Below are 22,565 nucleotides of genomic sequence, written 5' to 3'. Positions count from 1 at the left end.
GGCGTCGGGAAGGTGGCAGCCCCAGGACCGCCTAACGCCAAAAGGGTCAAGAGCGGTGGGCGGAGATTAGCAGGTATGTTTGAGTGATGGAGCGGAGATAACTGACTGAACAGTCTGAAAGAAAAATAAACAGCTGGTTTTTTCCTTGTGCAGCGCTGCGCACTAATGCAACGCTGTACTGGGGACAGCCCTGTCACTCGACTGTACCCTGGAAAGGCTCCAAACACGATCTCCTCTCATAGGCTGATGCCTATGAGAGGGGATCGCCCTGATTGGCTGTCGGGGGGAGGAAGAAATAAAAACAAAATAAACGATTTTATTCAAAATTAAATAACAAAAAAATTAATTAAAAAAACCCTATATCTGTCAGCAGCGACCAGAGCCCACCAACAGAAAGCTCTGTTGGTCGCCAGAAAGGGGGGGAGGGGGGGGTTTGATTTGTCTGCTAAGTTGTTTGTTTGGCTCTGCAGCAAATTATTAAAGCTGCAGAGCATTGAGTTGTAAAAAAAAAAAGGGGGGGGGGCTGTGGGCTGTGGTCCTTAAGTAATTAAATGGCTACATATACCCAACCTCTTTTCAGCCATCCTCACAAATGTTTCTTTTCTCAACTTATCTCACAATTTCAGTTTTTCTTACATTTCTTGTGAATGGACTGCTTTAAAGGGGTTTACTAATAATACAATATTATCCAATCTATGCAGTACTGTAGTAGTAGGGCACAGTGAGTGAATATACTTATGGATGCATATTTTAGGGCAATCCTTCATATTACATAGAAGTGGTACCGTATATTCCGGCGTATAAGACGACTGGGTGTATAAAACGACCCCCAACTTTTCCAGTTAAAGTATAGAGTTTTGGATATACTCGCCGTATAAGACTAACTCCTCTCTTCCAACGCACACCAAATAAGAATAAAAAAATATCTTATACTGGTGCTATGTATCAACAGATACTGGTGCTGTACTGTATGTAGTACCCAGTATATAACAGTATATAGGCGATAAACTGGTTGGATTGGTCAACTCTCCCTCTCCTTAAGTGGATTGGTCAGCTCTCCCTGTCTCCCTGTTTATCAGAGAGGTAGGGAATAACAGATCGCGCTGTGCCCATAAAACACGCCTCTTTCACCCTTCTGGCCCACCATTGTATCCTATTTACCTTTTTCTCTGCCTCTCAGATCTCGCACATGTGCGCCTGCGCAGCTTCACTACAGTCCTCAGCAGCGAGATCTGAGAGTTGGTAACAGGATAGGGCGTATCACCCGGCATCAATGACACCCGGCATATAAGACGACCCCTGACTATTCAAAAGATTTTCAAGGGTTAAAAAGTAGTCTTATACGCCAGAATATACTGTAAGATAGAATGAAGATTGTATTATTAGTGGCCACCTTAAGAGTTGTGAAACAAGAAAGTAGTATATGATATGCCCAATATTCTTTATCACAAAATTTAGCTAATTTTTCTTCACCAAAAAAAGGAAATAAAACAGTGCTGACTTGAGCTGTATTGTGCAAAATACAAAACATTGAAAAAAAATGTAAAAAGAACCAGCTAGTAGACACCTGACCAAAATATAAACTTTAAGACCCGCACTTGCTTTTGTGACATTTTTAGGATGGGGTAGCCATATTGGCTTCTACGGTATTTCCTGGGATAGCATCTTCATCCTTATGATGAAACCCACGCATGAGTGTAGGCATTCTGATACGTAGCTTACACACAAGGCCTCATTTCTACCGTACAGTGAAGGTGCCAGTGTATTTGTACCTAAACACAAAGCACCTGCGTTACTCTTTCTTGGAGTGCTGATCCCATTCAATGACAGTGAATGAGACAGCAGTACGTAATTGCAACGCACTGCTGCACAGAATGGAAGTGGGAACTGATGGAGCAGAGCGGTCTGTAAACGCAGATAGGGCACCCAGTATAACAAGTTAGAACTCTTTACTGAAGAAAAACACGCAGAGATAGATCATATACCACTACCAGGAAGTGCAGCTTAGAACAGAGAGGAGCACAGAATGAATACAAGAAATCACAATACCATAGAGAGCTTCACATCATTCTACAGACACTGACATCTTGTGGTTGCTTTACTATACTGCAGTTAAAAATAATTCTGTTGATACTGTCTACAGGAATATCTGATGCATCAGTGCAATCTATGCGCCTCTAATGTCCTTGCACACCACCCATATACATGTTGCTGAAATGCGCAAAGCAACACATATAGGGGAAATGAGCCCTTACAGATTATATATCCCTCTCCCTCAATACTCCTGGAAGACAGAGCTTGAGATTTCTGCTCAGGCTCAGTTTGCTGATGGAAGTTCCAAGGACATGTTTCTCTATTCAATTCACACATAAAAGGGTGATTTCGGTTAAGCTGAGCTTTAATAACACATTTTTGTCATTTAATCTTTCAGTGTTTCTCCATTAGACTCCATGGACTGAGGCATGGTGTGTTTTCAGGAAATTCCTTATTCTTGGTAGTGGGAGTCAAATGCTTTCCATACTCCATAGCCCTCTGCTTTACTGTTATGCCTTGCTCCTCCTTTAAGACAATTTGGATAAAACGAGATGTAAGTGTAATTTTGCATTTTGAAAACAATTAGCATATTTTAAAACATTATTAAAGGACAGCTGAAGTGAGAAGAATATGGAGTCTGCCATATTTATCAAATTTTTCGGACTATAACACGCTCCTGACCATAAGACGCACCTAGGATTAGAGGACAAAAACCAAGGGAAACGATATATATACTAAACCTGGTGCATCCATGGTGAAGGGCATCTTGTGGATTATGCCCCCTTTGTACCTTTTATGTCTCCCTGTGTCCTCCTCTGTCCCCCTTGGCCTGAATTCGCTAAGCTTTATCAAACACTTTATCAAACATTTGATAATTTACCTCATGGGTAAAATCTAATTTTGAATTCACTAAGGTGTTATAGATTTATTGAACGTTTTATCGATAAAACATGAATTCACTAAGGTGTTATAGATTTATTGAACGTTTTATCGATAAAACATTCAATAAATATATAACACCTTAGTGAATTCAAAATGAGATTTTACCCATGAGGTAAATTATTAAACGTTTGATAAAGTGTTTGATAAAGCTTAGTGAATTGAGGCCAAGTGTCCTGCTGTGTCCTCCATGTTCCGCCTCTGTCCTCCTTGTGTCCTCCTCTATGCCCCTTTGTGTTCCCCTGTTTCCTCTGTTTGTCCCCCTGTGTCCTCCTCTGCATGGCAACACTACAGGGAGTCCCCAACGTTGCGGAGGGTTGGAGGTTTGTATTGGCAGTCGCTCACAAGTCAGGAACTTCCTGCATTCGGACTATAAGACACAGTGACTTTTTCCCACCACTTTTGGGGGAGAAAAAGTGAGTCTTATAGTCCAAAAATACAGTATTTCCTTTCAAGCAATACCAGTTGCCTGGCTGTTCTGCTGATCTATTTGGCTGCAGTAGTATCTGAATAACACCAGAAACGAGCTTGCAGCTAATCTTGTCAGATATGACAAAAATGTCAGGAACACCAGATATGCTGCATGCTTGTTCAGGGTCAGCATAGTCAGGCAACTGGTATTGCTTAAACGGAAATAAATATGGCAGCCTCCATTGACCTCTCCCTGCAGTTGACATTTAAATTGACACTTTGGCTTCCCCCTCCCATCCCCATTTTGGATATAGCTGGAAACAAAGCCTCTGTCAGGATTTTACTGCTCTTTGTGTCCTTCTGTGACAGATTTCCTAACCTTACTATTCCACTAACACTCTAATCTTTTTTCAGCTGAACATCTTTTTTTCACTCCCTGTGTCTCCAGCCCCTACTGTATTCTCCATAGAAATATATGGATTATGTGTAGCAGAGCCCTGACTGTCTCTAGGACAGGAACTAAGGGAAAGACTCCCAAATGGGGCCAGACAGAAATAGAATGTGACTGAGGGTCTAAGTTTTTACCACGTTACAAAGCAAAACAAGATATTTGTTCAAATTATTTTCAATATTTATGGACAGTTAGATTTGTCTTCCTCTGCGTCACCAATCCAAGTGAGGTAGAGCACATTAAAGATGGAATTAATAGATTCTACTTGGTATACCAAAATCTGCCCAAGGTCACAGTTGCATGATCTAAGCATATAATAATAATATTAATTCTAACATTTATATATCACTTTTCTCCTATTGGACTTATAATGCTTAAGAGCTGCAGCCACTTAGGGTACGCTCAATATGCCACCTTGCAGTATTAGGGAGTTTTGCCCAATGACTCCTTACTGAATAGGAACTGGTCCTAGCCAGGATTCGAACCCTGGTCTCCTATGTCATGGCATCCTGAAGTCTTAGCTCACTTCCCAGCCTAAAGAAGATGGAGGGCCTGTCTGTTTGCCAAACACACTGTCACGGGGATATCTTCATTTACATGAAGAACATGAGAACTGTGATCATGTAAACAGATCCTCAACTGATCAGTATAGACAGGGTTTACCAGAGGGTTCATGGTTCTCTGTGCCAAGTCATGGTAAGTCAACTTCATTTGAACCATTGAACATCTCCTACTTAGTATCTGCTCTGGAGAAGTCTCAGTTCGTGCAGCAGCAATCAAGCAGCCCAGCCTGGCAGCCGCTATGGCTGTTGCTTTGCCCCAGAATGTGAGTGTAAACAAACTGTGGTGAGAGCACCACAGACATTATGATAGACAAATAATAACAAACTGTCAATTTTAGGAAAGTTAAACTGCTTTTTTTTAAAGGGGAACTGAAGTAAGAGGTATACGGGGGCTGCCATATTTATTTCCTTTTAATCAATACCAGTTGCCTGGCAGCCCTGCTGGTCTATTTCTCTGCAGTAGTATCTGAATAACACCAGAAACAAGCATGCAGCTAGTCTTGTCAGATCTGACTTTAAAGTCTGAAACACCTGATCTGCTGCATGCTTGTTCAGGGGCTATGGCTAATAGTATTAGAGGCAGTGGATCAGCAGGGCTGCCAGGCAACTGGTATTGATTAAAAGGAAATAAATATGGCAGCCTCCATATACCTCTTACTTCAGTTTTTTAAACTTGAAAGTGCCCATTAACGTTACAATTTTTCACTAAATGCAATCTTTCGATGTGATTTTTACGTTTGCAAATAATTGGAAGGTAATTATAGATTGTTCACATTTACTGAATGATTCTTTCTTCAAATTCGATCATAAAAGGCAGCTTTTGTATCGATTTTATCCTGTTTAGCAATCGGCCCGAAGAATCGTTACTTATCGATTACCTTCATAATTGTAAAACTTTTTATACAATTCGATCAATAAAATCGCAACAAAAGATCACATTTGGTGAACAAATTGTACCGTTAATGAGCACCTTTAGATTTCTTTTAAGGTGGACACACGCCATACAATTGTTTAGATTTCAACAAATTTCTCTGATTGATTGTAACTTTGAAAAATCTGTCCAATGTACCAAACACGTGTTCAATTTTTCCCCAATTATGAAGAAAAAATATTTGCACACTCTGAAAAAATTGCTTGCATCTACACATTAGCAAAATTGACAATCTACCCTACACCATTCAATTTTCATAAAAATGTATCAGAAAAATCCTCCACTACCGATCGACTTGTCTATAAAAAAAAAAAAGGTAAATTAGAATGGAGTTTTCAAACAAATTAAAAAAAAAGTTTTCCATCATCTGTACAACCAATCTTTTTTTTTTTGGTATTGCTGTAAGATTGGATCATTTTATTGTATCTTGTATGGCCATCTTAAATGCACTAGCCCCACAATACAGTTTGGAGAAGCAATTTCTTTTTCAGTGCTTTGTAACAGTAAGTAAGAAGGGCGCCATTTTTTACAACTGGCGAGCCAACATTTTTGCATTGGTTCCAGCAAACCTGTAGGTTGTTTTGAAAGATCCTTCTTTTGCAAAACCTTTTTGAATTTTATGAGTTTTAACTTGAATAATTATTGTTTACATACCTTCAAAGGCAACAGTATTTTCTTTGTACTGAAAATTGCTCATTTCCTTAAACATGCCACAATAAGAGTGACAATTTCTTTTCTGAAGATCATTCATGGTAACCTCATTGAAAACCGAGTTTCTGGAATTGTAGCTATTGAAAAGGTTATCACCTTTTTGGGAGTTGACCCACTTTAGTGAATGTGTTTGAGTTTTCAGTGTTGTTTCCATACTTGTGCCAAGTGGTGATCTTTCACTGTTTAGCTTTTTATTATATTCTACATTTTTGGGGAAAAAACTTTCAGATTCACGCTGTACTGATATTGCATTATCCCTGTGATGGTGTAAGAGTGCACTGGTCATGGACTGCCATTCTGGTCTATTTTCACCACTAGTGCAATAGTAACTCATATATTTTGACTTTTGTTCCTCTGTTCTGCCATTTGTCTTCTCTTCTTTGTAATATAAACTATTCTGGTAAACTCTGGAAGAATTCAATCTCATTCCTATATTTGGTTTAAAATGACCAGTCAGTGGTCTACTTTGTTGGAGATGGTTTGGAAACTGATTGTCACCAGTCATAATCTCCCCTACCTTGAGATATAGGCTTGAACTGTCATGTACTTTTCTCCAGAGCAGCAGTTTTCCACGAGTGCCTCAGTTAGTTGGCCATGTAGCTCTTCTTTCTCTCGAGAACAGGACATCAACATTTTCTTTGAAGAATCCAACTTCTTAAGAAGCTCCTCTTTTTCAGCAGTAGCCATTAACAATTCTATAAGTTGCTTCTTATTTTCCATCCTCATGTCCTCCACATCTTTCATCAGAGAATGTTTGTCTATACTCAGATATTTTCCTTCATCCTGAACATGTTGCCTTTGGTTCAGAAGGGCTTCACATTTCTCAGTCAGAACTTTCACTTGCTGGAGATACACCTCGGCATCTTGCTCTGCTTTAGACAATTGTAACTGGAGAATATTTTTGTCTGCTGTGAGCCTGGTGATTTGCTGTCTGCACTGGAGATTTTCGATTCTTAGGTACCGAGCATTCTCGTGCAGCTGCTTTAAAGACTTTCGAAGGGCCTTGCTTTCATAATCAGTCCGCTGATCTGGGATATTCATCTGATCTTCTCTATCTAAGAAACTTTTTAACTTGTGTATCTCAAGATTTTCTTGGTGAATGGCATGCTTATTGTCCACTATTTCTTCTGGCATTCTCCCTCTTTCTTTACCGTCAGAATAAAGAAGATCACGTTTCCAGGGTTCTATGTGTTTTGAATCGTGGATCATTTCAGTGGCGTCATGTAGCAGGCTGCTTTCATTCACATTTGAGGTGAGGTCAGATAATCCTAAAGTGCTAAGATCTTTTGTAGCATCATTTGCTTGTTGAGCAAGCAGGTTTTGTTTCCGAGAGTTCTCCCCATCACCGTCACGTTCTAAACAATAAAATGTGTCTTCCGAGTTGGAATCATCAGGCTCAGCATATTGAGGGTTACTGTACTGTTGCACCGCAACATTTCTGGGAGATGTTTGACCGGCATCTGAGTGGTGCTCTCTTGATTTTGTTGTGCTCAACTTTTCTGATGTCACCATCCATGGAAAGTTGCCTGCTTCATGGAATGAGGGGTTGTCAGGATAGTCTTTCTCTTCAGTAGTGGCATATTGCTTCTTTTCTCCTTTCACTTTGTCACTTATATTATCAGTCATAGAGAGTGATGCATATTCTCTGCGGGTGATAGAGCTATTCTGGAAATTCATAAATAATAAATGGTATTATGTGGAAAGCAGTCATAAGGATGATATAATAGCACTCTAATAAGTCATCTATTTATTAGCATAATAATCAAAGTGCTTATATGTTACTGTTTTGTGACTTGAGGCTTCTGCAGCTAAGAATCCTATTGTAATATTTTGATCACATGACCAGATGTTAATTTAACTACTTGACCACTGAGGGTTTTTTCCTGTTGTGGACCATAGAAATTTTCACCTGTCAGTGCTCCTCCCTTTCTTTCAACAATAACTTAAAGGGATACTGTAGGGGGGTCGGGGGAAAATGAGTTGAACTTACCCGGGGCTTCTAATGGTCCCCCGCAGACATCCTGTGTTGGCGCCGCCACTTACCGATGCTCCGGCCCCGCCTCCAGTTCACTTCTGGAATTTCTGACTTTAAAGTCAGAAAACCACTGTGCCTGCGTTGCCATGTCCTCGCTCCCACTGATGGCACCAGGAGCGTACTGCGCAGACACAGACCATACTGGGCCTGCGCTGTGCGCTCTTGGTGACATCAGCGGGATTGAGGACATGGCAACGCAGGCGCAGTGGTTTTCAGACTTTAAAGTCTGAAATTCCAGAAGTGAACCGGAGGCGGGGCCAGAGCATCGGTGAGCGGCTGCGCGGGCACAGGATGTCTGCGGGGGACCGTTAGAAGTCCCGGGTAAGTTCAACTCATTTTCCCCTGACCCCCCTACAGTATCCCTTTAACCACTAACAGCAAAATGATCTATATCTTGTTTTTCTCGCCACCAATTAGGCTTTCTTTGGGAGGTACAGTATGCTAAGAATAATTTTATCCTAAACGCATTTTTATTGGAATAATAAGGAAAAAATGTATTATTTCTCAGTTTTTGGCCATTATAGTGTTAAAATAAAACATTCTACTGTGGATAAAAACCGCACATTTTATTTGTCCCCGTTATTGCAACATTTAAAAAATTTCCCTAGTACAATGTATGGCGCCATTATTTTATTTGGAAATAAAGGTGCATTTTTTCAGTTTTGCGTCCATCACTAATTACAAGCTTGTAAATTAAAAATTAATAGCTATATACCCTCTTGACGTAAATATTAAAAAAGTTCAGTCCCTAAGTTAACTACTTATATGTTTTTTTTTTATGTAATTTTTTTTTCCTATACAAAAAAAAAGTTTGGTTACTATGGGAGGGTGTGGGAGGAAAATAGTTAATTATAAAACTCAGTGTGGGGATTTTTATTAAATACAAATTCATTTTTGTGTAACTAACTATTTGGCCACAAGATGTCCTCAGTCATCACTTCCGATTCACATACGCAAGCACGTGAATCAGAAGTAATGTGTGGCACTTAACAGGAAAGATACAATGAATGCAGGCGTCTCATAGATGCCGGCATTCATTGAATCGGGGACTTAGATTAATGAATGGGAACTGCACTCTCATTCATTCATCTCCCCGCTAACCGGCGGTAACGGCGGCAGGAGCGAGCCGCGGCCGTGAATATAATGCACGGCGTGCGGTAAGTAGTTAAGCCATAAAACCAGAGCCACTAGGTTTTTTTGTACAGGGCCAAAAGGAATAATAAAGAACCTGGCCACGTTTAGGGCATTTTGGTGGGACTGATACTTCTTGGATTGCAATATCTTCCTGTTCAGACTGCTAGGGAGAAGGCACAGACGGAATCTCTTTGGCAAGATTGCATCATGTAGCAGTCTGTTGTGCAGGAAGTGGCCAGTGCCTAGATCCCTGGTCAGCTATTCCTACACAAATCCAGGACAACATTTGTGCTCGAAGTGATGCTTTACATTATTGCAATTACCAGCTATGGCAGTGCCTAAAGAATTATTTGGGTGCCCGAGGCAGGGATTGTGACAGCTATAGCGGCAGTGCTATGGCACTGGGCAAATTGTGGCTATGGACAGTGGCACTATAGTTTGGCTATAAGACTATGCTAATTTGGATGCCCCCCCCCCCCCCCCCCCCCCACACGCACACACATTTTAAACAGTTTTTAATGTATTTTATATTTCATTGGTGCCTCTGTTCCTCAGAGTGATTTTGGATGGGTGTTACTACCCTTTACTATCCACAGGGAGCGACATCTTAGTGGGGACAGGAAAAAATACCCATTGGTGCATTCAGTGGTTGCCTAGCTCGGCAACCTGTGTTTGTGAGTATACCATTCTATCAAGTAATAACCTGTATACCATCGATTTTACACTATTGGGGCTCCCTGAATCTTCCTTTTTGTCACTACATATTGGAGCAGATATGTATTAAACTGCTCCACTGCGCTACTCTGCAGAAGGGGGAAGAGTGGGCCCCCCCCACAGTGGCTATAGTTACGCCACTTAGTTTGATACAATAAATGTTAAATCTTAAACTATTTTGGCCCCTTACATGATTGAGTTTGGCACCCCTGCATTAGGAGGACATTTCAATTAAGTTTGGCCATACATGCATGCCCGTTTCTAGGGCCGTGCGGCCGCCCTGAGCGCTGAAGGAGTGGGGGCGCTGTAATGGAGGGGGGAGTCAGCCACGGGAGGGCAGCCCGACCTCTCCCTCCCTTCCTCTCCGCGGGCCGCCCTCTGTGCTCCCCCCTCGGAGTCTGACTGCAGAGTGAGCGCCGGGAAGTGCTGTGTACAGAGAGCAACTTACCTGCCTGCGTTCCAATCGCCTCTCACTCGCCGCTGGTCGCCTCCTCTGCCTAGCCGAGGAAGCAGTGTGTGTATCATCGGCTAGGCAGAGGAGGTGACCAGCGGCGAGTGAGAGGCGAATGAAACGCAGGCAGGTGAGTTGCCCTCTGTACACAACGCTTTCCTGCGCTCACTCTGCAGTCAGACTTGGAGGGGGGGAGCACAGAGGGCGGCCCGCGGAGAGGAAGGGAGGGAGAGGTCGGACTGCCCATTCCCGGCTGACTCCCCCCAACATTATGTGGGGGCGGGTACCTAACTATGCTGGGGGGCAGCTACCTATCTAACATATACTGGGGGGGGGGCAGCTACCTAATCTAACCACACTGGGGGGTATCTACCTAATCTAACCTATACTGGGGGGCAGCTACCTAATCTAACCACACTGGGGGGTAGCTACCTAATATAACCTATACTGGGGGCAGCGACCTAATCTAACCTATACTGGGGGGCACCTACCTGAACCTATACTGGGGGCAGCTACCTAATCTAACCTATACTGGGGGGCACTTACCTAATCTAACCTATACTGGGGGACAGCTACCTAATATAACCTATACTAGGGAGCAGCTACCTATCTAACCTATACTAGGGAGCAGCTACCTATCTAACCTATACTGGGGGGCACCTACCTAATCTAACCTATACTAGGGGGCAGCTACCTATCTAACCTATACTGGGCGGCACCTACCTAATCTAACCTATACTGTGGGGGACCTACCTAATCTAACCTATACAAAAGTAAGGATGGGTAGGCAGGCACTCAGTAAGAACCCGTGGGTGCTGACACATGCATGCCTGTGGGCCTCCAAAGAAGCTAGGCTCACGCCACTGCGAAACGGTCGTAAGGCCGTGCACCCACTGGCGCTTACAGATGTCTCCCTCACCCCAGCAGCAGCACGATAAGTACCTGCATTTACATGTGTACTACTTCATGTTACACCACTACTTTTGTTATTGTACACCTGCTGATATTTATTAAAGCTATAGTGCCAGACCAGCTTTTTCTCTTTTTGATGCTAATCTAACCTATACTGGGGGGAGCTACCTAATCTAACCTATACTGGGGGGCACCTACCTAATCTAACCTATATTGGGGGACACCTACCTAATATAACCCATACTGGGGGCAGCTACCTATCTAACCTATACTGGGGGCAACTACTTATCTAACCTGTATTGGGGGCACCTACCTACCTAGCCTATACTGGTGGCAACTATACTGGCTACCTATATTGGAGGCACCTACCTATCTAACCTATGCTGGGGGCAACTATTCTGACTCCCTATATTAGAGGCACCCACCTTGCTAACCTGTACTGGGGACACCTGCCTATCTAACCTATACTGGGGGCAACTATACCGGCTACCTATACTGGAGGCACCTACCTGGCTACCTATACTGGGGGGACCTATACCGGCTACCTATACTGGAGACACCTACGTGGCTAACCTATACTGGGGCAACTATACTGGGGCACCTATAGCTGGCTACCTATACTGAGTGCAACTAGATCTGGCTAACCTATACTGTGGGCACGTATACCTGGCTCTGCGGGGGGGGGGCGCAATTTTTACACCCTCGCCCTGGGTGCATTTTGGCTTAGAAACTGCCCTGCATACATGTATGTAAATGTTATGCTTCAGAAACTGGTCACTAGAGATGGTCAATGAGATGCAAATAATGGTGAGTTGATGCAAATGTTTGTGCTAATTTGATGAAAATGTATGCAGTTTGAAAATGTATTACTCAAAAGATGCTACTGCCACAGCATCTGATTGGTCCATTTTTTAGCTGCATAAATTTGCACAAAGTTGGCAACTCGTTACCATCCTTATTGGTCACATGATGATTGGACCAGTGTAGTGTTCCTTATCTTCCATCTCCATGGCTCCCGGGGGCATGTCTCTGTGACCCGTCACCCACCCACCATCATGTTACCTAAGTTCATACATGCCTGCGGGGAATAGAGAAGAGGCGCCAGTGGTGATGGAGGCTGAAGCACCCTGAAGACAGTAGGAGGGAGCATGCCGGCCAGAGAACTCGCTGTGTGCATGTATGTGTCATTGGGGAGGTGAGGCCAAGGGAACCCTAATGCTGGTATAGAAAGGGGAAGGGACAAAGGCAAGCCATAGTGGTATGGGGGAGGGGAAGGCAGAAGCATATGGTTATGGGAAAGGTAAGGAGACAACCATAATCAGGGCTGGATTTATCATAAGGCACTGTAGGCACATGCCTACAGGCAACTGATGATGGAAAGGTCGCTCACTACCTTCCCCCAGTGTCTTGCTCCATCCTTCTCCATGTAGAGTCCTGATGAGAGTGTAAATTAGAAGTTACGCACCCTGGTCTCTGCATTCCACTAATGAGATCTTCCTTCAGTTAGGGGCACCTCTAGCTACTTAATATTGAGGGTACTTCTGGCTACCTAATGCTAAGGGGCACATGTAGCTGCTTAATACTGAGGGTATTTTCTAGAGAACAGAGGCGCCAACAGGATAAAAAGTTTTATAAAAAAGTGATAAAAACTTTAAAATTGCTAGGGAGGCAGTGGTGGACTTACCTCCGGAAAGCAGACACGAACAACTGTCTGAATCAAACAATTGAATTTATTAAGAGTGCCCCAAGAAATGCAACATGTTTCGCAGGCACAGCCCGCTTCATCAGGCAATAGAATAGAGGACAAAAAACAGTAGCTGGGTAGAAACACAAATAGCGCCTCGTGTTTCTAACTAACTACTGTTTTTTGTCCTCTATTCTATTGCCTGATGAAGCGGGCTGTGCCTGCGAAACGTGTTGCATTTCTTGGGGTACTCTTAATAAATTCAATTGTTTGATTCAGACAGTTGTTCGTGTCTGCTTTCCGCAGGTAAGTCTACCACTGCCTGCCTAGCAATTTTAAAGTTTGTATTACTTTTTATCCTGTTGGCACCTCTGTTCTCTAGCAAATACACTGTGTCCACCCCTGGTGGAGGGGTGACCTACCCCTACCTTTCCGATCTACAGAGGGCGACATCTTAATCCTGAGTGAGGACAGGTCTAATCTCCTCACCTGCATTTACAGTGGTTGCCTGAGTGTTAACCCTTGTTTGTGAGTATATATACTGTATCTCACTGTTTATCATTTACACATTATCCTGTACATGCTACACTATATTGGGCTCTCGGTGTCTCCCTTTTATAATATTGAGGGTACTTATTGCTAGCTAATACTAAGGGGCACCTGTAGCTACCTATGATGGGCAAGGGAAGTGAGGGAGAAGTGACAGCTGGGCCAGCCAGCACACTTGCTGTGCAGTTTGGTGGGGGTTTGTAGGTTAACAGAGGGCAAAGTCTAAGGTGCCAGGACGTCACATCTGTGCCTATAGGCTCCTGTGAGGTAAATCCAGGCTTGTCCATAATATTGCTATTTAGAGGGGAACAGAGGCAGCACTAATGCTGCTATAAAGGAGAGGGGAAAGGAAGGGGGGGGTGTTAAACATCTATTGCTGCTATCTGGGGAGGGGGAAGGGACAAGGATCACTTAATACTGCTATGCTGGGGGAGAGAGTGTGTGTGTGTGTGTGTGTGTGTGTGTGGGGGGGGGGGGGGGTTGGGGTAACTATTGCCCAAGGCACAATTTTATCTAGAGCTGGATCTGTTAAGTTATTCTGGTTATTGTATAATCAGCTGTTCTTTGTTTTATGGCCCATACTCACGGGCAACTGTTTTGGCCTGTCGCCAGCACACGTGAGCGTGTGCGCGACAGGCCGGCGACAGCTCGTCACCGGGTCCCTCCGCATACACACGGCGGAGGGACCTGGCAACTGATGTGGCGGAAGCTGTCGCTGTTGCTCCTCCCCCTGCCGGAAGCCCAATGTAATCCTATCTTGTTGCTGTCGCTAGTCCGCGTACTCACGCGGACTAGCGACAGTTGCGGCGGAGTTGCGGCGGCGACTGTCACCAGGTGATTGAGCGGTTCAATCGCCTGGCGACATCAGCGACGAGCGACAGTTCGGGGTGCGCGCCCGTGCAACGCCGCATACTCACGGGCGACCTGTCGCCGCAACACGCGCGCGCCGCATGTTGCGGTGACAATTGTAGCCCGTGAGTATGGGCCATTAGTTCTGGTTTCTTGGGTTGTAAGTGGCTCACATGTAGCATATCATAAAGAATAAAAACCTATTTACAATGCTTGGTAAATGAAATCCAATTACCTTATTTTCTTCTTTTGGTGTACTGGTCATCTCAGTTGTGAAAGGACTATGAAAATCTTCCATTTCCCTGATACTTTGGTTTAAAATATCAGTGACTTCTGAATGCACCTGATAACACCAATTTTAAACAAACATATTCATGCAGAACACCATGTGAAAGTTAAATATAACAGGAACTACTCAAAGATAAAGACATCGTCATTTCAAATTACTGATCTATTACTGTCAAAAACATGGCAAATCTCCTGTGTCCCATTCTTTGCTATTCCCTATATTTATATCACCTCAGCAGATTACTCACCTAACTTCGTTTTTTGGGGGGAGGGAAGAGGCACCAAATGACTGCCTTGTGTGGAAATGACACGCACACAAACATGAGAACACCTGACAAACTTCAGGAAGATAATGCATTGCAAGCAAAGGCTGCTTAGCTACTCCAGTGATCAAGCAATAAACAGAGCGGGCGGGGCATACATGTAAAACGGGCACTGCTCTAATTTGGGCCCAAGGGAAAGCAGCTAGTAGAATAAAATTGCAGATAGTCTACTATGGGCCGCTACTCCCACAGCTTTGCCTTAGGGATTGGGTGAGACTGGGTGCACACATGGCAGAAACTTTAGCGTAGCAGGAAACGCCGCGGTTTTGCCGCTAATGGTAGTCTACGGGCTGCAGGAAAAAACGCATGTAAGAAACGCATATGCGTCTTAGATGTGTTTTTACAGTAAGCGCTCCACAAACGCTGGCATTGTTCCATGATATGCAGGATGGCTGCCAAAACGCACATAATGAAAGTCATTGGGAACGCAATGGTATGCGGTTTCATGCGTTTTTTGCTGAAAAAAATTGTTTAGTAATGCATTTTCTCTTCCTGTTGTCTTCCTAGTGATTGCATAAAACGCAATATAAAAACACATACAAAACGCATATGCGTTTTCTATTAGAGAATCGCAAACGCTTAAAAATGCATGCAAAACGCATCAAAAACACACACACAAAAAAATGCAACGCAAATGCTAAAAAAGGCTACATTTCACACTATGTCATATGTGAACCCAGTGATTTCAAGTCTTAAAAAGAAACTCAGACCAAAAATTTAACTTTATGCCAATCAGTAGCTGATACCCCCTTTTTCATGAGAAATCTATTCCTTTTCACAAACAGACCATCAGGGGGCGCTGTATGACTGATATTGTGGTGAAACCCCTCCCACAAGAAACCCCTCCCACAAGAAAAGTTCGAACTTTTTTTGGCAGTTTCTTGTCTGTGAACCTTGTTGCATTGTGGGAAATGACTGTTATAGCTGTTTCCAACTGCCAAAAACCATGCAGCAGCTACATCACCTGCCAACACTAAAATGTTCACTGGAGTTCCTCTTTAAAGCCCACGATATTACTATAATGCAGTGGAAGGCAGTGCTGTATATTCACTGTCCTATGTACATACAGTATTGTACACACCATTAAGCTAGGGACACTGGATGATGACTAGGGTCGGGATTATACTGTGAGCTCCTCTGAGGGACAGTAAGGACAGTTTCACATCGCAGGCCATTCTGCAGCATGTGTGATGCGCTGGTGAACGGCAAATTGCTGGTGCCAAGTCTCCCTATGGGAGCATTGCCACTAAACGCTAACGTAAACATCAGCACTAGCGATTTTTCCTTGATTTGTGTCTTAAGAAAGGGCCGTGGTGACACGTATGCTCTGTCAAATCTCTATCCAATACTTCTCATCATCCAGGAAATGAAGAGAACTCTTACCATGCTAACATCTTCCAGTGTTTGCTGTTGCAGATCACCAATGAAATGCAGCTGCTGCTGGAAAGCCTGCAAATAATAGAAAGCATAACAAGTAGGATACACACAGCTGTCACAGCCAGACTTGTGTCGTGTTTGAGACTGAACTACACCTACTCCATCTAAGATGACTTTTTTCAGTTTGGGGTAGAATAGGGGTGGCTTAATGGCTGCTGCTGTCTCCCAGAGAGCTCTGACCAGCCAAGGGCTGAAGAAAAAGCCACAAGGCAACTTAGGCAGATGCTGGTACCTTTTCTGTCCCCTATGGAGCTGGGAAAAAAGGGCGCAGGCAGCTAGTGGACAAAAAGGGCGCCGCCATTCACTCCCATAATAAATAACGTTTAATGGGCGCCGAGCAGGAAAAAAGGGCGCCGGAGCTAAATAAAGTTTACAAATGGCGCCCGGAGCTGTTTAATGATTTATAACTGAGCTTGTGTTGATTTACGTTTATAAAATGCACCCGTGCCGAATAACGTTTATGAAAATACTAAATATATTTATCTTATTTAAATAATTAAAACATTATTTAAAGTTTTATCCCTTACTGTTTTTAAAACATTATTCACAAAATAAAGCGATCAGTACGTAATGTAAATTGCAATATATTTTTTTATTTAAAGTTTTATCCCTTACTGTTTTTAAAACATTATTCACAAAATAAAGCGATCAGTACGTAATGTAAATTGGAATATATTTTTTGGAGTCACAATTTGTAAAACATTATTATCCACATAATAAAAAACATTATTATTCACAAAATAAAGCGATCAGTACGTTACGTAAATTGCAAAATATTTTTTGCATCAATAATTAGTAAAACATTATTATCCACATAATAAAGGGGGTCTTAGGTTTAGGCACCAACAGGGGGGTCTTAGGTTTAGGCACCAACAGGGGGGTCTTAGGTTTAGGCACCAACAGGGGGGTCTTAGGTTTAGGCACCAACAGGGGGGTCTTAGGTTTAGGCACCAACAGGGGGGTCTTAGGTTTAGGCACCACCAGGGGGGTCTTAGGTTTAGGCACCAACAGGGGGGTCTTAGGTTTAGGCACCAACAGGGGGGTCTAGGGGTTAGGGGTAGGTACAGGGAGGGTTACTTAGGCACCAACAGGGGGGGTCTTAGGTTTAGGCACCAACAGGGGGGTCTTAGGTTTAGGCACCAACAGGGGGGTCTTAGGTTTAGGCACCAACAGGGGGGTCTAGGGGTTAGGGGTAGGTACAGGGAGGGTTACTTAGGCACCAACAGGGGGGGGCTTAGGTTTAGGCACCAACAGGGGGGTCTTAGGTTTAGGCACCAACAGGGGGGTCTTAGGTTTAGGCACCAACAGGGGGGTCTAGGGGTTAGGGATAGGTACAGGGAGGGTTCTGTGTAAGAGTAGGCTTAGGTATAGTTTTAGTAAAATTTTAGTAATAATTACTAATGTTTTACAACACTTATTACGAACGTACTTATATTTATATCATCGTTATAAAGAATATTTTCAGATTTTATTATAAGAACAAACCATAAATGAAGGTTATTCACAATAATATACAATTATAACAATTAAACATATATTATTGTTTTTTTAATAATCGTAATTATAAGTTTAACTTTACAAATAGGGAAGATTAACGTTTTCACAATTTCCGATTTTATAAACATTATTTAATGATTTATAATTTTGTTAAATTTTATTTGTAAACGAAATATAGCACACTATTTTTATAAACCCTATTAATGATTAATTATTATTTAGAGTTTACACCCCGCGCCCTTTTTGTCCAGGCGCCCTTTTTGTACGTACGCGTCCCCTATTCCTCACCATACCTAACTAAATCAGGTGGCCAACAGGGGGAGCCAAAAAGCTGACAAAATTGACAAGCTTTTGACCAGTCCATCTCCTCCTGGGAAATTTTTTGTATTTCCTTTATTCTTTACAAAAAGCACTGCCTGGAAAGGATCTATACAAAGATGCCACCAGACAATTGCTGTGTAGTGCTTGTATACGTACAAAAAAATATAAGTATACATAAAAAAAGTAAGTGAGAATCCCCCATAAGGATATGGACTAGTCAATAACCTGTCAGAATTCCACTATTACCTTAAGTGACAGAGACATAGGAAAAAAAGTAATTTATAGTGCACTTTACTGGGAGAAATTAACATTTGTATGTGTGTGTTTTAAAATTTACATTTTTTTGTAACGATAGTTGTCCTTTAAAGAGGGTCTGAAGCCATTTTAAAAACTAGTTTTACCTTTTATTTAGCTTAAGGATGATGGTCACTGCTAAAACGCATTCCTGTGGCAGAAGGAGGGTTTTATAACCCCCAAATCTCCAGGGCAAAAACCAGGGAGCGCTTCCTGATGGAGGCAGAGCTTAGGGCTGTAGCTCTGCCTCTACTTGCGTCAATCCCAGCTGATCGCTGCCTCTCCCCACCCCTATCAGTCTTCTTTCACTGAGAGGGGCGGGGAGAGGCGGAGATCCGTGGGCAGATTGACGCAAATGGGGGCAGCAAAATCCACGACTTTCAAAGTTGTGGACTTTTGCCCTAAGATTTGGGGGTTATAGAACCCTCGTTCTGCTGCGGGAATGCGGCGTTTTAGCAGTGACAATCATCCTTAAGCTAAATAAAAGGTAAAAACAATTTTTTAAACTGGCTTCAGATTCTGTTTAAGGCTGCTTTCACAGTAAGACGTTACAGGCGCACGTTAGTGCAGCCTGTAACGCAGCCCCACCGCACAGTAATGAAAAATCAATGGGCTGTTCACAGTGCCCACGTTGCGTTACATTGTAACGCAGCACATCCGTTGAGAGTGCTGCATGCTGTGCGTTATGCGTGGCTAAGCCGCGTTAGACTGTTTGCACATGCTCAGTAGTGTTGGGGAGGAGTGGAGAGCGGCCAGGCACATGGCTAATTAATATTCACTGCACGGTGTGACGTGCAGTGTTTACTTCCTGGAGCGCCCGCTCTGTTCGGCGATTGGCCGGGCGGGACCACGTGATGCCGCATGCGTCCAAGAGTACGCATCACGGCATCACGGACACCAGAGTGAGCTGCACAACGCGGCTCACTCTGACGTCCACCTCAGAGAGCACCAGGCGTTGCTTTAGGGGCACGTTATGTGCCCTATAACGTCCCCTAAACGCAACGTCCTGGTGTGTAACTAGCCTAAAAGTAGTAGACTGCTGCTGAAAAAAAATATTTACCTCTAAAGTGATTTGAGAACTTTTGTTCAGCTCCTGTACATTTTGAAAGACATTCTCTGTAAATAAAAAGAAATATGAGGCAAAGTTATCATTCTAAAAATATTGTAAATAAAATATCTTTTTTAGCACTTACCAAGCAGGCAAAAAAAAATTACATGGAATTTTTTAAATATTGCATGGGGACTGGGACACACTAAAGCGATTTTGGACAACTTTTTTGAAGCTCCTACAATTGCCGGCGCTTTCAAAAATGCTTTGCTAGTGTAAGTCAATGATGTTGAGCCCACTAGAGCGCTTGTCATTTTGAAAATCGCAAACGCAGGACATACAGCATTTTGTGAGCGTTTGGGCTCCAATACATAGTATATGAGTTCCCTTAATGGCTGGAAAATGAAGAACAAATCAGCAACAAAACGCTGACACAAATCTCTAGCGATTGCACTTTGCGATTTCTAGGGTGTCCCTGGCTGGCGTTTCCTAACTGTGAAATATATTTAGCAGGTGGATTGCGTCAACTTTTTCACAATGACAAAAATATCTTGCTTTATGTCAGCCTGTGCAAACAGCACTAGGCAGGTGACAAGAAATGGGTACGGGAAATGCATCATCTCTCAATACAAAGCCATCTAATGTCTCAAAATATACCTTAAGAGAAAAGAGCTTAATAAAGATTTGTTGGATCTCCTCTAGTTGGTACCAAGCAGTACTAATGATATATTTGGCCATTAATGGTACAATCTCTCAGAAACGATCATCTGGGCACACAAACGGGGACCAGAAATGTGCGCTAGTCTAGTTGAGGGGACACAGTAGAAATAGGGGACACAAACAGTAGGAAAGAGTATCCATGGCACTAACCGAATCGGTTTAGTAAAGTTGTGCCCGAAGCCCAGCTGTGGCAGGCTGTGGGTGAAGGTCCTGGTGTGCAATTTTAGCATTAGTATTTCCCCCTGGGTCCCCTATTTCTTACAAATTAGTGGATGCAACCAAATTCCCGTCAGCAGGAAGTGGCTATTGGTCTGTGAGGTTTCCAGCTGGGTCATCATCTCAGCTAGACTAGGGCGCCCAGTAATGTAAACCAATCCAATCAGCAGGATTGTTCTGGAAAATGCATTGATGGAATGATTGATACATCGGCACCACAAATGCTGCCTGATCTGATTGTTCGATGATTGTACCATCAATGTCTCTCTTGTAGTTTATACCTGTGCTGGATAGGCTCAGATCTGTGCTGTGAATTGCAGCTGTGCTGGTTCCCATTACTTGTTCCTGCATCTCCTGGATTAGCCCATCACCACTAACTGCCTCACCAACTGTTATCTGTCTCAGTCATGTGACCCTATATCATGTGACATGGCCCAGACCCAGCAGGTGATTGAGGACATGAAACGGCTGTTCCTTCTTCTCCTCTGCACCCCACCTCCTTTCACCGCTCTCACAAGCATTATACCCAGGTGCATTTTTGCCATCATATGATGAAATAAAGCAGTAATTTGGACGGTGCTGGATCTTATCTTGTGTACAAAAAACAGTTTAAACTTTGCTCTATCTTTAGTGCTACTTAATACGGAGCTTCTGTGATAGAAAGGGCATCAAGTCGTTTTTTGTATTTATACATTTTTCTCCAGTGAGGAGCTCACTATCCAGGGTACAATTCTTTCAGTTCAGTCTTATTGTAATTGGTGGAAGAGGGAAAAGCCCCTACACTGCATTTTCTTCTGCTGTTCTGGTCTTTTTTTCTTATTCTGGGTCATGGCACATGATATCTATCGTAATGTATGCAGTCTAACGTAATGTATGCAATTCTTTTTTTATTTGACACTTTCCTGACAAGACATTAAGGATACCTGAGACAAATGGGAGGAAAGGATTTTTACTTACCTAGGGCTCCCTTGCCATCTCCCTGTTCCCCTCGGTTGTGCTGCTGCCAGCCCTGCATACGCAGTGACCTGCAACCCAACTGAATCATGGACTTTACATCGGCACAAAAGAGGGGAATGGAAGGCGTACGTATTGCTATGCAGCCGGTGTGTTGGGTGCATGGCGAGTGGAATGACCGCTCACCCTGCTGTCGGCGGCACCATTACATCTGAGGTCTTCTATTGACCATTTTATGCGTGCTATTTTTTCGAGGTTCCCAGTGCACGGGCCCCGTATGTGAGTTCTCTTTTTTCTTTTTACTAATTGTTTTATATGCTACGTAATAAAGACGGTTTACACCTAGATGTGCTGTATATCTCTTTCATGCTACTATCCTATTGGACTCCCCTCCGGCGAGTCTTTGTGACCTCAGGATATCTACTGTATTGCAGAGGAATCTGTGGCGTGTGACATCGCTGGCGAAATAACACCATCTGAGAGTACTGCGCACCATCTATCAAATTTGTTTACAACCTTATAATGTGGGTTGTTGGAATCTGGTAAGCCTTGTTTCTTTACCTTTTCGTTCAAGGATCCGGCATATCAGAAAATGGCAAAAGCTGTATTACTATAGACCTGCGCTGACTTTGTATATTTATAACATTAGTGCTGTTGTGGAGCCCAGCTTTGGCGCTTATCACTGAGCACCCAAACCACCTGCTGTGAACGGAAGGACATCGGGGGAGCAGACAGACTATGGGTGCCCCAGGTACGTAAAAATCTTGTGCTCCAATTCGTCTCAGATTTAAGTAAGTGAATTCTATCCAGTGGCCAGAAGAGGTCAGCACCATCCTAGCATTCACATGAAAGGCCTTATATAATAAAATGGTTATTTTACAAAAACAATTGCAGTGAATGTTTGTTGGAGATGTTTTTTGATAAAACGGGACTCAATTTTGAAAATTGCTTTAGATACACATGTCAATGGGTATGTGATAGCTTTATGAGTAGATGATTAGAGGCGCCCCAAATACAAAACAGTATCCTCTTCCTTGCTCTTTAACAACAACCTTTGCAGCCGTGCCAAGGGTATATCCTTCTTTCATCCACAGAAAAA

At 43.1% G+C, this 22,565-nt stretch overlaps 1 protein-coding gene across 3 annotated transcripts; it reads right to left on the bottom strand.

The window, feature by feature from the left end:
• Nucleotides 1–2,380: 2,380 nt before the first annotated feature.
• Nucleotides 2,381–20,917, bottom strand: CCDC110 (coiled-coil domain containing 110). Of its 3 annotated transcripts, none has more exons than XR_011030977.1 (6): nucleotides 20,794–20,916; nucleotides 19,589–19,644; nucleotides 16,363–16,428; nucleotides 14,604–14,711; nucleotides 5,984–7,705; nucleotides 2,381–2,559 (listed from the first exon to the last, which is right to left on the bottom strand). XR_011030977.1 is itself a non-coding variant. In XM_068278692.1 (6 exons), the coding sequence occupies exons 1-6, from the start codon at nucleotides 20,861–20,863 to the stop codon at nucleotides 2,544–2,546; spliced, it is 1,464 nt and encodes a 487-aa protein (XP_068134793.1). In that variant the 5' UTR covers nucleotides 20,864–20,917; the 3' UTR covers nucleotides 2,381–2,543. The 3 variants fall into 3 exon arrangements, 2 of the variants coding, with proteins under 2 accessions (XP_068134793.1, XP_068134794.1); XM_068278692.1 differs by having other exon boundaries at nucleotides 6,558–7,705; nucleotides 20,794–20,917; XM_068278693.1 differs by lacking the exon at nucleotides 16,363–16,428 and having other exon boundaries at nucleotides 6,558–7,705; nucleotides 20,794–20,917.
• Nucleotides 20,918–22,565: the final 1,648 nt, after the last annotated feature.

The sequence above is a fragment of the Hyperolius riggenbachi genome, chromosome 1 (assembly GCF_040937935.1).
Source record: "Hyperolius riggenbachi isolate aHypRig1 chromosome 1, aHypRig1.pri, whole genome shotgun sequence".
NCBI classification, from domain to species: domain Eukaryota; kingdom Metazoa; phylum Chordata; class Amphibia; order Anura; family Hyperoliidae; genus Hyperolius; species Hyperolius riggenbachi.
The sequence above is the reverse complement of the archived record's forward strand: the minus strand, read 5'-3'. Positions and strand labels throughout refer to the sequence as shown.

Coding starts and splice junctions, on each gene's coding strand:
- CCDC110 (XM_068278692.1), bottom strand. CDS start 20,863: ATGCAGGAACAAGTAATGGGAACCAGCACAGCTGCAATTCACAGCACA. Junction 19,645..20,793: donor TCTGAGCCTATCCAGCACAG/GTATAAACTACA, acceptor TTTTATTTACAG/AGAATGTCTTTCAAAATGTA. Junction 14,712..16,362: donor CACTGGAAGATGTTAGCATG/GTAAGAGTTCTC, acceptor TGGTGTTATCAG/GTGCATTCAGAAGTCACTGA.